Source organism: Vidua chalybeata, chromosome 2, assembly GCF_026979565.1.
Source record: "Vidua chalybeata isolate OUT-0048 chromosome 2, bVidCha1 merged haplotype, whole genome shotgun sequence".
Classification (NCBI taxonomy): Eukaryota; Metazoa; Chordata; class Aves; order Passeriformes; family Viduidae; genus Vidua; species Vidua chalybeata.
In genome coordinates this window covers 104,914,974-104,930,342 of record NC_071531.1, presented here as the reverse complement: position 1 = coordinate 104,930,342, position 15,369 = coordinate 104,914,974, and the positions used below count along the sequence as shown (strand labels likewise).

The window sequence follows — 15,369 nt, the reverse complement described above, 5'->3', positions numbered from 1 at the left end:
TCTAATTTCAGTAAACATTTTAGAGGCAATGAATATTGAGGGTTTGGGGAGGCTTTCGTTATATTAAAGAAAGATCTAAGGATATTTTTGACTACATTGGAATAGAAAAAAACAAACTGAATATTTGTTTTAAAGTAATGGTGACCAAACTCTTGTTATGCAGCTGATTTTTTTTTTTTTTGGTGTTTGTTCACTTCAGAGAAGATGTTCCACCTCCAAAGAGTCGCAGTTCTACAGCTCGCAGCTACATCGGCAGCAATCGTTCTTCCCTGGGCTCAATGTCTCCCTCCAACATGGAAGGATATACCAAAACTCCATATAGCCAAGTCCCAAGTGAAGACTTTGAACGTGCTCCTGCTCAAAGCCCAGCATTTGCACCTTCAAAGGTAGCTGCACCTAATTTAAGTAGAATGGGAGCTGTTCCTGTGATGATTCCAGCACAAAGCAAAGATGGGTCGATAGTATAAAATATTATTAATTTAAAAGTTGTTTTTTAAAGTGTTCATTGTAAGTATTAGAGAAAAATACTGTGTTCCATCCCTCATTTAAACACTGGCATGAAATTTTCCTTGAAGAAAATGTACAAGTTAGTTTGAAAAGCCACCAATTCTCATGTTTAATTTTAAACTTATTCACATATGAAAGTTGAACTATTTGCTAAAAGCATTGAAGTTCATAAATAAGTATCGGATACTGAAGGTATTTGGGCCTCTGGTAGGTTGCTGAGGAGGTTCTGACACTGTCAGCTAATGTACAGTTCTGAATGTGCAACAGTGAGACACAGGTGAGAAGTAACAAAAGCATTTCATGTGTAGACCATGAAGTTTCTCAGAGTTTCTGAGACTTTATTCTCAGTTGTAGAATAACAGAAATATTTTAACTTGGCCACTGTCTGGTATAGTTGCAGGGGGCTGAAATACCAAGGATGACTTTGAATTCTATTCAAATTGAGTGTTTATGTGGCTCTTTAACCTGGTGATGTTTGTTTGGAGTACTTGAGCTCTTCTTTCAGGGGCAGTCATTTGTTTGGTTCAATTAATTTAATTAATCTGTTCCGAATTTAAAAGGGCAATGAGTTTTCACTCATTGGACATTCCACTCATTGTGACAGGAAACCTTGCAAGTTCTTTGAAACACAAATTTTTTTTACAATAACTAGTTCTGGTCCTGTCAGGTAACTTAATACTTATGTTATCTGATGCAAGAAGTCCTATCAGATTGTTGGTAGAGGTATCTAAGCTCTAAAACCTACAGACTGACTGTTACTGTCACAGTAAGAATGACTTAATGTATCTTTACACAGGTCTTTAAGTTAATTGTACCTTGCATGGTACAATTGTCTGGTTAGATACTAAGGCAGTGCTCTTAGTTTTTTTCCAAAGTAATTTCCTAGAAGCTCTATGGGGATTTGATGAAACCTGTTAAGTAACTGGCATTTGATGTCTGTCCTCTTGCTCTAACCACTGTGGAAACAATTTTTCTCATATGCCCCTAAGCAGTAGTCAGTCCTTGTTCAAGATGCTAATGTCTCACTGTATGAATTTGCAAGGAGTTCAAAGTTCATTTTTTTTGCCTCTTTAACAACTCTGAATATTCTGAACTAATGTTCAGACTGTGGAGAGCAAGCGTTTCATGTAACTGAGAGAAAACAATTACCCAGAATTGTTGCTACAAATCTCATGTTGCAAGATTAAAAACGCTTCTTCCCAATTTTGCAAATTTAAAGCAATACAGGAGAAACACAATAACTCCTTTTTGTACTTCCACATGTATTTAAGGATTTCTGGTAGCTTCTGGTAACTGTTGTTATATACCTGCAAAAGCTCAATTTAAAACTCAGTACTCAGTTTGAATCTGTGAATTCTTTGTCCTTCCTGTTTTCTACCTTCTTTGTCTTGTGCTGGGGGAGCAGGTGGAGGAGAGTTCTTTTAGCTTATTCTAGCTAGAGATGTTGAACTGCAAGGTATTTTGGAAATCTGTAAATTCATTATAGTATGTGCACTGATGTTGATGAAAGAAATATCTGAATAGCCTGTTGGAAGATGTTAGGATTATTTGTGTGTAGCAACATTGAGAGAAAACAGCATTACCCCAGAAGTCTAGGTTTAGTATCTGCTTATCTGTGATGAATTCTTTGACTTACTACTAAACGTTTGTCCTATCTGTAAATAGGTGCACAATTTTGGGCTGGCACTATTAATGTAAAGAAATTTCCCTGCCCATGGCAGTGGTTGGTACAAGGTCATCTTTAAGCTCCTTGTAACCCAAACAATTTCATTATTTTAACATACCCTTCATACTGAATTTAGAAACTTGAGTGGCTGTTAAGTAATATAGATTAATATAGTTTTACACATTTGGGACTTTTTTAGATTGTAAACTGATACTGTTAGAGATCAGATTTTTTATCTTTCATGTGTGCCTTGTCAATAAACTTTGCCTGATTGTAACTTCAGTTTTTATTAAATTTCTGGTGCCTAAACATACTGTATGAACAGGTGCTTAGATGATGGTACAGTTCTTAAAACATGACACTGTGATCTGATTTCTTGATTCTTATGTACTATTTATACCTCTTCATGCTTATTTTTGGATGTGAACTTCAGTGTCTCTCTCTGTATTGTTCTGTATTTCAAAATGTCACTTAACTCCTTCAATTGCTAATTATGATTCGAGTGTTTTTGTTCCTGAAAGCTCTTCAGTTGTTGTACCAATGAGAGAGATGATTGACTTTCATTTATGTGGTAAATAATAGGCTTAGTAAATGTGCCAAACATAGCTTCTGACGAAATATAGATGAGGAGACATGTTTTTGCATCCAATTATTGTGATAGAAGAGACTTCCAAGATGTTAATCATACACTGATTGTTTACCTTGAAACTAAGGCCTTTCTTAATGAAAAGGGTATAGTTCCTAAAAATACAAGTTGAGTGCAAGACTAAAGTGAATCACAGACAGAGAGAGAGGACTAAGGAACTAGGCAGCAGACCTACTAAATTTGGTTCTAAGCCATCTGTGGACCTATGTGTTTTTTGGTGGTTTGAGGTTTTTTTAAAATTAATTTTTTGTTTATTTTGGTTTGTTTTTGGTTTGGCCTGAGACCCTGTAACTTAGTCAGGTAAGCCCTAGGACACTCAAACTCAGAAACCTGTCTCAGTAAAGCACACGGAGCAGAGTTTACACATGCTTGATGCTCTGTCACTTGTGCAAAATAATAAATGGGCAGAAGGACAGCCTGATGTGCCCTCAGAGCCTGTCTGTTAGGCTTAGCAGCCTTGACAGTGTCTGTCTATTTATGTAATTGCATGGAAAAATGAAAGAAATGGAATCTGACACAGTCCTTATCTGAAATATAGAACCTCTGACTTGGGGTAAACTCTGCCTCAAGTTGCTATCATCATGCCTTTTTGGGTGGATGCAACACTACTATGAAAACATAATACTACTACTGTAAATTATTTCTTTTGTCACTAGATTGTTCACTTACACTGGATTATGATTCTCAAAAACAGCTACTATATTTTAACAACAATTTCTAGCTGTGTGGGAGATGAACTGGTTAAATATATGAGGTGTCCGATGTGACAGAGAGCTCTGCTGACAGAACACTTTTAGGAAGTAATGGCAGCTGATATATCAGTTAGGAGGTGGCATTTTTAAAGTCTCATTTTGTTAAAAAAAAAAAGGGGGGGGGGGAAAGGGGAGGGAGGGTGGTACTGTTGTGTAAATACTCTTAAGTGAGCTCAAGAAACCTCTAGTTAATGTCATGACTGTAAACTTGCCTGTTGAGGACTACTATATATAGAAAGAAACCCCTCAATTTTAGCATGGTGTGAATAAAGTGTTAGACTTGTAATACTGTAGAGGTTACGTAACACTTGTCCATACATTACAAGAGTTTTCATCAACTTTCTGCAGTGGGTATTTAAAGATACTTGTGTGGAACTTCCTTCCCTAAAAACAAATACTTCTTCCAAAACTGTGTGGTGCACAGAAATGCCTTGTTGGAGGGGTAAAACATGACTTCTGAAAGAAATGTACAATGCATACATCTTTCTCAGCTCTTGATAGTCTCATTCATATTAGATGTATGCTTCCTGTTTAATAGTGCAAGTAAGACTTCTGAATTGCAAGTTTTTATGTAATGCTGAATATTGTATATTACTGGTTTCCATTACAAGCTTTTAGTTTTGTTCTGAGCAGTGTATATATTCTGGATCACTCTAGGTCTTTGTTCAGTCTAAAGATAGTATGCTATTTGTGTCACTTAAACCTTTGTTTTATACACTTGATAGGTGCTTTTTGGGGCCCTTTGTTGAATAGTCCCCTAGCACTGAGGCATAGCTCAGCTGAAATCAGAGCAATAACAACTTCCTGGGATCCAAAATCTTACGATGTTACATTACATTTCTCATGCACAAAGCATGGACTTTGAACATTGATATGAATTTCAGTATGAGGTTTTATATTCACACTTTTGGGGGAATGGTATTTTAAAATACAAGTATTGTGAGTGAATTTGTAAAAAAACAAAATCCAAAATTTTAAAATGCTATAGTTCCATGACAGACTTGTGTACTTCTTGAAATAAAACTGTTGGAGAACACAGTAGTCTGTCTTTATTTTGAAGCAGCACTTGTATATGTCTTCAGCTTTTTCTTTATGTAATTGGAAGTGAACTAATAAATATGGCTGTGTATACCATGCTGGCATGAATAATTTTATTTATTGCTTTTCCCCCCTGCCCCCTTCCAAGGCAAGTAAAACTTCAGATATTTTAAAATATGCACTTTTAGGTGGGCTTTTTAATTGTAGGTATAGTTATTGTGAAACATAAGCCTGGAAAAGAACTTTAGATTAGATTTCATCCCTCTTTATTTTAGGTAGAACCAAAAAATTCCTGAAACTGATCTTTGTCTTTTAAAGTTCAAACAAGCAGGTTGACAGCACTCAAAGTATATTGATAAAATGCTCCGGGGAGGGGGGGGGGTTATTTTTATTGTGTTACATTGCATCTCTTTCAATTTTGATGAAGCTGACTCAGGATACTCTGCACTGTTTGGCCTTGCAAACCAACTGATTGTTGTCCTTGTAATTTTACCTGAGATTAATGTGATTTCTCCAGTGTCATCTTGGGTAGAGAGCCAAAGTTTGGCATGGGCTCCGTTTGCATTAATGGCATGTATTAAGTTCATATACTTGGAGGCATAATTAGCTTACGTTTGCTCTTAATATAGGCTGTTCATATGTTACAATGCATGCCTATCTTCATATATTAATGTGTTCTGGGCCAGGCCAGATGTTCCAGTGACTTTGTATATATAAAAACCCCAATATATGTGTGCACAAGCATGTGAAGTTAAAAGGAGTCCTGATGGATAAACCTCTAGGAGTTTTTTTTAATTTCAAATTAAGAGTCATGCTTAAATACCGAAATAAACCTAATAAAAATGGAAGTTTGGATTTTTCTCTATTTCCAGAGTTCTAAGAAACCTTTCTTACATTCTTTTTAACATTCATGTCAAGACTTGGGAAAGGATGGAAGTGTTGAACTTAGGGTGGCAGTTTTGTCACAGATGGCTCTTGCATGCCTCAGCTGCTCCTCAGGTCTTTTATTTGGAGAATAGGTGACCGTAAACCAGAAGCTGAGTACTACCTCCAGCTTGTCTGTGGAATTCCAGCAAAACAACTAGAACTTTCTTGAGTGTCCTGACAAAAAAGAGGGCACTCAGCACCTGGTAGCTCTACAGAACCTCTGTGGTCCTTTATATGTATATTAGACAATGCCTTGGATAAAGTGTCATAAAAGGTCTGGCTCTTTGTTTCTCTGAACATCTTGTCTGTGTCTTTTGAGCTTACTGTCTCTAATTTGTTTCCCTGATGTTGTTTCAAAGCTCTATGATAATACTGATAGGCAATTAATTGCTAGGCTCTTTTAAAGAGCAGATAATGACAGCAACTTAGCCTTGTTTCCTATCTGTAAAATTCATAAAATAGAATAGTTCGTAAAGAAAATAGCTAATTAAGTAGCAAAGTAAGAATAGGGTGAAACAAAACTATGAATGTTGCCTACCTTTCCAAATGTCAGCTTACTCTAAAACTACTTTTAGCTTGTGTATGACTGTAGGTGATTTCTCAAAACATGAAGACTTGCATCTTAAAATAAAAATAATATGTGTAGTTGAGTTACAATGATTCTGTTGCTCTTCTTAATTTGCTTTAGGCTTTTTACGGAATGGTGCAGGCACAGCTACCAGGAGAAGAGTATGAACCTTTAATTTTATAAAATAACCACTCTGGCAGAAAACTGGCCTGGAGGATTCTGTTGTCCCTGCTTCTGACTTCCATTCAAAGTCAAGTTCCTGGAAATAGGGAGCCTTTAAGTATCTTTTGATTTTTATATCGTTGGAAATCAAAGTCAGTGTCACCCTTGTAAATTGGTATTTTGAAGACTTCAGCTTTCAGCTGTCGAAGCACTGGTCAGGTTGCTTTGGATATGCAAAATCAGTATTTAGTGGCAGCAGCTGCTATTTGGGTCCTCACTTTTAGTAAAGTTTCTTTTGGTCAATGCTGTCTAGAGAAACAGATGAAGGACAATTGTAGCATATTATTTGGGAAACAAAGCAGTGCAATTCATACAGGAACTCTGCATGATGCCAGGGTTGATGGATGGAGGGAGGGAGGGAGGGGAGCAGCTTTGTAAGGAAGTCGAGCTTGTTGATTACACAACTTGATTATGTAACAGTTTTAAAAAGTGGTAATATTAGAAGAGACATTACCAAAGATAAAATGATGTGCTTTCAGATGTTAATCTAATTTTTTCTTAGGGGAAAAACCTCTGGAGGCAGTGTGTCCGCTGGGAAGCACAGGGAGCTGCGTGATGCCTTGACAGTTGTCCCACTTCCAGGGCTGGATGCTGTGGCTCTGGGGAGCTGCAGGCAGGGCAGAAGCCAAGTGGGTACAATACCCTTCAGGTATTGTGCTCTCCTGCCCAGAGAATTTTTCCTAATTACAAACTGGGGAGAGGAAAGCAGTGAGTCTAATCAGTTTCTGTGGAATGGGAATTGTGGAAGCATGCATGAGCTTTCCAACTTCTTGAAGCCTTTCCCTAGTCTGGTTTGTAGCAACGTCTGCCTTAGGGGTCATTAGACAAAACATTTTTGCATTCAGAGTTGCCAGTTATGTAGCCAGCATACCTTCACTGCTTAAATGGCAGAGCCTTGTACTCTGCCTATCATCCATAATTTCTGCAGGTGATGACTCTGGTTATATTATTACTTAGAGCACTGCATAAGGAAGCAGAAGAAAGTAGATTCTCCTGAACACTCCAAACAGGGCAGATGGTGTCAGCTCAGCTTTTTGGTGCTCTGGGCACAAACATCTCCAAGGGTGCAGTGGTCACTTGGGTTAGAATTTGCTATGAAGGAATACTGAATCAGATGGTAAAGAGCTATAAAAGTTATTTAGTGCCATTAGTAAACAGTTTCCAATTATGTCAGGTTCTGTGTGAGTAGGAAAGCAACTTGAGCTTTTGTTTCTTGTGGCCAGTTACTGCTGTGCAAGTGAAATGACACCTCTCTACAACTTGTGACTTGTCCTGGTCAGTGATTTGTAATTGAAACTATTATCCCATCAAGGGATCTGAATCTCCCTATTTTGTGTCACTTGGTAATATTTTACCTGTGAAACTAGTTGGGATTAGTCAGATTTCAAGGAAATTAAATTGTGCAGCAGAGCATTTGTTCCCAATGTTTAAGGGCTCTGAATGCAGTCCCAGCCACTCACAGATGACTCCTCAGGCAGCTGAGTGGGTGGTGTTTCAAAGAAACTATTTGCTGAAGTCAAAACACTTATGCTATGCCTTACTTAGCTGTAGGAGATCAAGATAAAATTAATTTAGGATTTCTGTTTCCCGGTACAATTGCTCAGGTGGGAGGGAAGCAGATACCTTAGACTAGGAATAAAGGCAACTGGTGGGAATACATAAAACTACTGAATTGTTTTGCCTGCTAAAGAAGATGCCAATTCTGGGGCACAGCTGGTGGTTTGTGAAACATGTCAAAAAGCTTATGTTGTGGCTGCTAGCACTGCACTTCTTCTCCAGATAAATAAAATGCCCTTCCACGTCACTTCCAATCCTGTAACTGTCAAGACCATAAACCATTCATCTATACTGTAAAATACAAAATAAAGCTTGCAATTAGTTTATTTTTACATATTCTTCCCTCTTTCTTGTTGGTACATGAGGAAAATTCAGACTTACTAAAAGGATGCAGCTTGAAATGAGCTGTTTGGTCTTGCCCTGGTTTCGTCCTTGTACTCTGTAATTCAAAATGAAGTTGCTTAGGCATTGCAATATCTATTGCTTCGGACCTGAGTTGTGGTTTGGGTGACCTCTTTAAGTAACCTATTTAAATTTAATGATCTTGTATTCCTGTTTAAGATGAGAAAACTCACTGTTTAAAACACAGAACTTCAAAAAAACAAAAAAAATGCTGTGGATTCCCATACTGTCTCCAGCCCATTTGGGGAAAAAAAAAATTATGGCTAAATATAAGTGCTTTGTATGGAAACAGAGTAATAAATGTTGTGTTTGGGAGTTATGAGTGTCCCCCACGGCTGATGCTTTGGCAGCCTCTGTCCCCATCTCTCTGTGCCTAAATGTGACTGTCTGTTTGGTGCTCTGCAGTGACTTTCTAAGTGTTTTCCAACAGAAAGCTGAGGAACCTTCTAAGGTGCTATTTTCTTATTCTTTACTCAGGAAAGTAATTGAGGTGAGAAGTCTGCATCAGTTAAACCTTTTTTTTTTTTTTTTTTTTTTTTTAATAAGTTCTAACAAAAAGCTCTAGAAATGTACAGTTGAGTTATGAATGTAGTTTTTGATAGGTTTGAACCTATCAAATAGTTGTGATGAGAAACACTATATTTATATCATCTGTACACGCACTGTTGCTAGGATTGAAGTACATATTTCTACATCCCTTTGATTTACCAAAAAATAGGTGCAACTATTGTCCAATTGCCTAGTATGAAGCAGACCTTAAAGCTACTTATTAAAATGTTTTTTTCAATATTTTTCAGACTGAAGTTAAGGTCACCAATGATGGTTCTTCATTTGCAGCTCATGTAGGGAAAAAAATCCTCGGCTCGATCATCAATATGTCTGTTGGTTTTCATTTAGCAGCAAGACAATGAAAATTTGGATTCTTGTGCAGATAACCTACAGCTGTGATCTTACTAGATTTGCATACTTGAAAGGCATCAAAGTTTTAGACAGCAATTTTATGTTTTTAAAATCAAGGTTACATTGCTACTTGAATTTTTTTAGGTGTATTACTTTAAGTATGATCTTTGCACATCTGAACTGGGTGGGCAGGCAGGAATCTCAGCCAACCCACTAAAATCCTTTATTCCTAGATGAAAGGGCTGGAAGGAGGGTTACAGCCTTTATACTCAACATTCCCTTTTGTTGCCTATTAGAAATTAACATAATTTCCCTGGCCCTGCTGTTACCTCAGCAAGCTGGGATTTCAACTGACATTGACAATTGTGTTGTTACATTCTACATGTGAATTTAATTCTGTCAACATCTCATGTCTGTGCCAACCATATGAGCTTGTTCATTTGCTGCTGGCTTTGTGGTTTGTACATGGGGGGAAAATTGCTGAACATGCAAGGAGGCTGAGGACATCCTTAATGCCTGACACGGCTGACAGAAGTTTACTCACTAGCAGTAAAAACATTAACAAAAGAATCCAAAGACAGAGGACTCTTATTAAAAAGCTGGAGAATTAGGGTTGATGTCCTGGCACTGTCATGACATAGCTGAGTGGTGTTTTTTTTAATTTACTTTTTATTTTCTACTGTCATTGACATATCCTCTTCGTTCATCATCTCTAATAGCTGTTAGAATGAAGCGTTCTGTTGACTCCTTGTGACTTTTGGAACTAGAGTTTCCCATCGCACTGTCATTTTTTTAAAAGCTATCCTTGGCAAGTCTTTTCAGTCTTCACCAGATGTCCATCTAGTACTTTTTTCCCATTTCTTTCATAATCTTAGGAAATTTTGAAGTAGATATGTTTAAAGATAGTTATCTTGATGAGACCATCTGTGGTTGTCTCTGTCCCCTGCTGCTTCCTGTTTTGTAATTCTGTCCTGACAGCAGTCACTCTTACAGTACTTCTGCTGCTCCTTGAGTATTTCAGGTTGTAGGAAAAATAATAGTTAACCAGATCCCATTATGGGGCTTCCTGAAAGTGAAAGATCCCCCAAAGTCATTGCCAATGCTAGGGGAAGTGTCCTTATCACTCCACTTGATACTCCCTCAGCACCTTTTTCCTGCTGCTCAGTGCAGGTGTCTTGGAAGGTATTCTCAGAGTGAGATAATGGAAATAACTCTAGATGTTTTGAGTATTTTCCTTCACCATTACTGCCATTGGAGGTGCCTAACCCTGTGTGTGACAGGCTGAAGTACAACCAGAGAGGTGGAAAGCTCCTTGGCATCACTGGCCCTGGCGTTTGGTGTTTCTGACGCTTTGCTTACAGCTCCCCACCTACATAGGTGCCTGACCTTCCTCTTTCTATCACATGCTGCCTTTTTATTCCTGACTGTGGTATGGATTTCACTACTGGAGCGGGACAGAGTTTTAGGCAGGTTTTTCTTTTTTACTGAGCGTGGTATATTGCTTTTGATCACGCTTTTGTAGAGGGATGTTCTGTCACTTTCTATCATATTTTCTGTTCCTAGCCAGCTTTCCTTGTCTCTGCTTTAGGCATTAGGCACTTTAAACTACATTTCATACAGTGTATTTCAAACTGGCCCCTGGTTTTCCAGCTTAAACTTAATGGGGTTATGATTGCAAGTACCTGGACAGACAGTAGTTTCTTATTAACTGATAGTTTTCCTTGCACGATCCAAAGGACTTAACACATCTTGTTTATAAGTTACAACACTGGGGGGTGGATGGTTTCAATTTTTTTTATTATTATTATTTATTTATTCTTTATCACAGCTGCACAAACAGCCTCTAGCTGCATGCTAAGGTTCACTTGCCAGACTTCATTTTTCTTTATTTTAATAATTTTTTATTGCTAGAGATTTGCTTGGATGAGAAGGAAAGTAAAACGAAATCAAGACTGAAAGTATAAGGGCAGTGCAGCAAGGGAGAACAGATTGTGTTTGCCTTTTAGCTCATTTAAGCATCAGATTTTAGAAAACATTTGCTTTTCCAAACAACAGGGGTATCAAGAACTATTTCCCTGTCCCAGCTCATCTCTGTGTGCCACGTAGCAGAATTTTCTCCATAAGCAGGGTATGCTAATTTTCTCTGGACTTGTTCATGAAATGGAGCAAAGAGGAGCTTAATGGAGAGACATCATTACATGAACCCTGGCTGCACACGTGCTTTATCCCTGAGAAAAGTGGAATTTATACATGTTTTGGAGTGTAAGAGCACTGTTTCTTCAATCTCTTCCAGTAGAATGTGATAGGATGAACTACGTGTGGAGCAGTTAAACTGTATTTAGAAGGCATATGTTTGCTAATTATTAGCTTGAGGACTATAAATTGAAGAGGTAGGAAATAGAAGCATTGTGCAATCCATGGTGCAAAGACAGGAATACAGAAAGGACACTTCTGGCCTCAGTGTTCAGTCCCAATTAATGTGCCTCTTAATATTCCCTACAATAATAATTATGTGAACAATAGCTAGAATGAATTTCAGGGAACAGCAGGTTCTCATGCCAGGTGATAGCTTGAAATAGAAAGAAGCCAAAGGTTGTGATTTCCAGCCAAGCAGAACTTGGTGCTGCTTTGAGTTACTCTTCCAAGCAAAGTTTTGGGAAGGTGCTCAGTTCCTTTTACTGTCAGGTGCAACTGGAAGATTCCATTTGATGTGTAATTCTAATTGCAGTGTGACAGTGTGCAAGGAAGAAAGTGAGATGTTGCAGAAATAGCCTGAGTCAGTTGTTTTAATTACTGCTCTTATGGAGAAATTATTGTGTCATTGAGGCACGTCTTAAAAATCTGTGAGGATGGGTGTAATTATACAAAGGCCTGTAATAAGCTGAAATTCAGTAAGAAAATGAGATGTTTCCAGTAAACACAATACATCTGTGTACATTTGTGGATTATTAATTAGGAAGAGTTGTTTTCTGGTGTATTATCATGTTTGCAAAATTAATATTAGTGACTGTTGGCAGCATTTAGGTAAAGGCAGCATGTAGAAAGTGCATTTTTTAGCATGGAGATGTGGCAAAAATGATGAGTTATCATTTTTCTTACAATACCAGTCTTAGGATATGAACTCAAATAATATAGAGCTGATAGAGAACTGTAACTGGAACAAAAAATTATTTTTTATTATCATTATACAAAACATTATCCCCAGAAAAGTCAATAACAACAGCCAAGGAACTAGAACTGATTTCTAAAGAAATGGTGAAATGAGCAGGTGTGCAGGTTGGGATGAGGCACTTTGAGAAAACTGAGTGTTCATGGCAGTAAACAACAGAACTGTGTGGTTCTATAACAATGCAAGTTACTGGTCTGAAACTTAGGAAAGAGGCATTTAGTGGATTTTGACAGGTACTTTAAAAGTGCAGTGCAGTAGGTATGCACTGGGAAATCCATGAGAGACTGAAAATGTCCTGTCAAGTTAAACTTACAGTTATTTGTAGTCCACGGATAAATGAAGTTCTAATTTGCTGCACCAGTGCACCTTTTTGCTATCAGACACTGTATAAACCTGAATGTGAATGAACACAAATTGGGTGATGATCTGAATAGTGCATTTAATTACTGTGTGTTACAGTAATTAGCCTCTTGTTGCTATAGATTAATGATATTCTTTCTTTTTGTAGTATGACATCGCACACAAGATTGGTGACATAACAGTGGTATAAACATGAAGAAACAGGCATCATTTTTTGCATGACTTTCCAGTATGGTGAAACTGAAGTACATTATGAAATGAAGTGCTGGGGTTTTTTTTACTTGATCTCACTTTAGATTCAAGATTTTTTAAGTAGGCTGTATTCAGTTTTGTAAGTACCAATTTTTTTTCTTTTTCATATTTTCAATGCAAAGTTTACAAAGCCACTCCTGACATTTTTCTTACTACTTTTGTGTTTTGAAAAGTGCCATCCCTCTTCTCTGCTTCCCCCACCCCATTCCTGGAGATGAAAAAAATTGTGAAGTTAACAAAATCAACTCAGGTAGCAGAAATATAGCCTTAAGCAGCGGGGTGTTAAAGAGATTGTAATCTGAAATAGAGTAGTTTTGGGTTTTCCTAGCTTTCTGGTCTGCTGATTTCATAAGGAAGTGTGTCACCTATTGAATGCTGTAGTGATACCCATGAGAGCTGACAAACTGTGTGCAAAATGCGCTGTGTTTTGAGATTGTATATATTTTATAACAATAAAATATACTTGAATGTTACAGTTAACACTTGCTTCAGCATAATCTGTTAATGCAGGTGGTGTGGTAATTCCTGTCTGTGCACTTCCTTGTTCCTCCTGCTCCCCAATTTACCATGCAGGAGTCCAGAGGGAAGAAGAGTATGCTCTTTAAACCAGGCTGGTTACGGGGTCCCTATTGCCTCCTGCACTGTGGAGACTTTGGGTACTGATTTCATAATGAAAATATTAATTTACTTAACCATGTAAGGATAAGACCACTGTAATCTGATCTAATGGACTGGAATTGACTGAATCAATTTTTGGAGCCTGGTATCCCGCTGGTACTTGGGCATTTTTGGTGTCTCATTACCTGTCACAGTCCACATAAATCAGAGCACACTGAAGGACACACAGAATTTAGGCAGTAGCAGTAAACATATGTAGACTCAAGCCTGCCTTTAACTACATCTGTCTGTGCTCTTCAGAAATACTGGTGCTGGTTTCTAACTAATACAAATACGTAGTTAATCATTTAACCATTAATCTAGGGGCATGTGTTACGCTGTGGTGTGAAGGCAACCAAATAATCCGTTGTGAAACTGGTGGTTATAATCTTGAAAAGTTACTAAATTATTTTTGCTTCTGTTTTTGAGAGGAGCACAGCTAATTCTAGAATAAGCTCAGATGCTGTCAAGCAAAAGTTCCATTTAATGAGTTTTGTCACTGCACATGAACTGTCAAGAAAATAATCTAAGGAAACAGGAATAACTTCTTGAGAAAAATGGAAGTGTGTAGGGTTTCTAAATATCATAGGCTCAAGTAGCAAATTAAAAAAAAAATGGTTCCAAATCTAAGTTCAGCATTGTAATTACAGAAAAGATACTTTGCCTTTAAGAAGCAATTGCTTTTGTGCCAAAATATTTCATTCCTCATTCTCTCCTTTGACTCCACGCTGCCTAAACTTGTCTCTGAGTGAATCTGGCAAGTAATTAATCAGGGTAAAATTCCATTAGGATCAGTATGAAAGTTGCCTTGTCAAGGGGCAGCAACTGCCTGTTCTGTTTAGTGTATGTTCTGTAATGTAATGATATGTAGACAGAATTTACCTTTTATGCTATGGTGTGCTCCATGTAAGATGAGAAAGTGTCTTTTCCTGCCCTCAGTGATCACTGTCATCTAAATGCTTAATTGCTGGTGTTTAAGAAAGTAGGAGAAAGGTAGGAGTAACTGGACAAGCTTATAGTTTTGATTAAAAAGTTAATTTTGTAGAACTTTTTTTCTGCAGAAATATTTGCAAAGCTTGCTGCACTAAAATATGTTCTTAAAGGAATAAGTGAAATAAACTTTTTTGCACTTAAATTTCTATCCAAATTAATAGATATATATTGTAAGTTAAAAAATATATATATTATTGCTGTCATTGAAGGTAATATGTGTCAATTTTGCAAAGAAATTTGCATATTTTTTCCCCTTCAAGAAATCAGTATATATCAGAAACTATAAAACTTTCTTGTCATCTCTCTGAGGAGTTGCTTGGCTAATCCCCATCTTCTTACCAGATATCCAGATACTGATTTTTTTGGAAGGTGCTTTGTGTTGGGTAGTTAGTCCAGAAGTCCACCCTGCCTGAGGTCACCAAGTACGGGCTGTTACCTTCATGTTGCTATGTTGTTATGGTGTAAGGAGGACACGAGTTTGAAAGCTTGTCTGATGCCACACAGAAACTCTGAAGATTTATTCTCACTCTGTTCTCTGCCACCTTCCTCAGGCTTGAAAGATGTGATGGTTAAGCCTGGGAGTTGTGCCTCTATAGATTATTGTGGCTGTTTAGGAGTGGCTGGAAATATCAAGGGAAGTTTTACTTGGTATAGGTTATTTTTTCTACAATTTATCCTTTGTAATACATAGAACAGCTTGGTCAGCAGGTAGAAAACTCCCTGACTCTCATTCCAGCACTATTAAATGAAGAG

General features: G+C 37.5%; 1 protein-coding gene and 1 long non-coding RNA gene across 5 annotated transcripts in view; one reads left to right on the top strand and one right to left on the bottom strand.

The window, feature by feature from the left end:
• Positions 1-13,446, top strand: part of CXADR (CXADR Ig-like cell adhesion molecule) — a 32,887-nt gene extending 19,441 nt beyond the window's left edge. For 2 of the 4 annotated variants that reach the window (XM_053935019.1, XM_053935022.1), the window contains exon 7: positions 200-4,705. In XM_053935019.1, coding sequence (XP_053790994.1) covers positions 200-467 — 268 coding nt within the window. In that variant the 3' untranslated portion in view covers positions 468-4,705. Of the gene's footprint in view, positions 1-199; positions 4,706-6,224; positions 6,303-12,862 lie in introns of those variants that run through there. The other 2 variants (XM_053935021.1, XM_053935020.1) reach the window with 2 other exon arrangements.
• An 816-nt stretch (positions 13,447-14,262) lies between these two features.
• Positions 14,263-15,045, bottom strand: LOC128783872 (uncharacterized). Its single transcript, XR_008429254.1, has 3 exons — positions 14,956-15,045; positions 14,506-14,590; positions 14,263-14,377 (listed from the first exon to the last, which is right to left on the bottom strand). It is a non-coding gene; the product is annotated as an uncharacterized LOC128783872 (long non-coding RNA).
• Between the last annotated feature and the right edge of the window lie 324 nt (positions 15,046-15,369).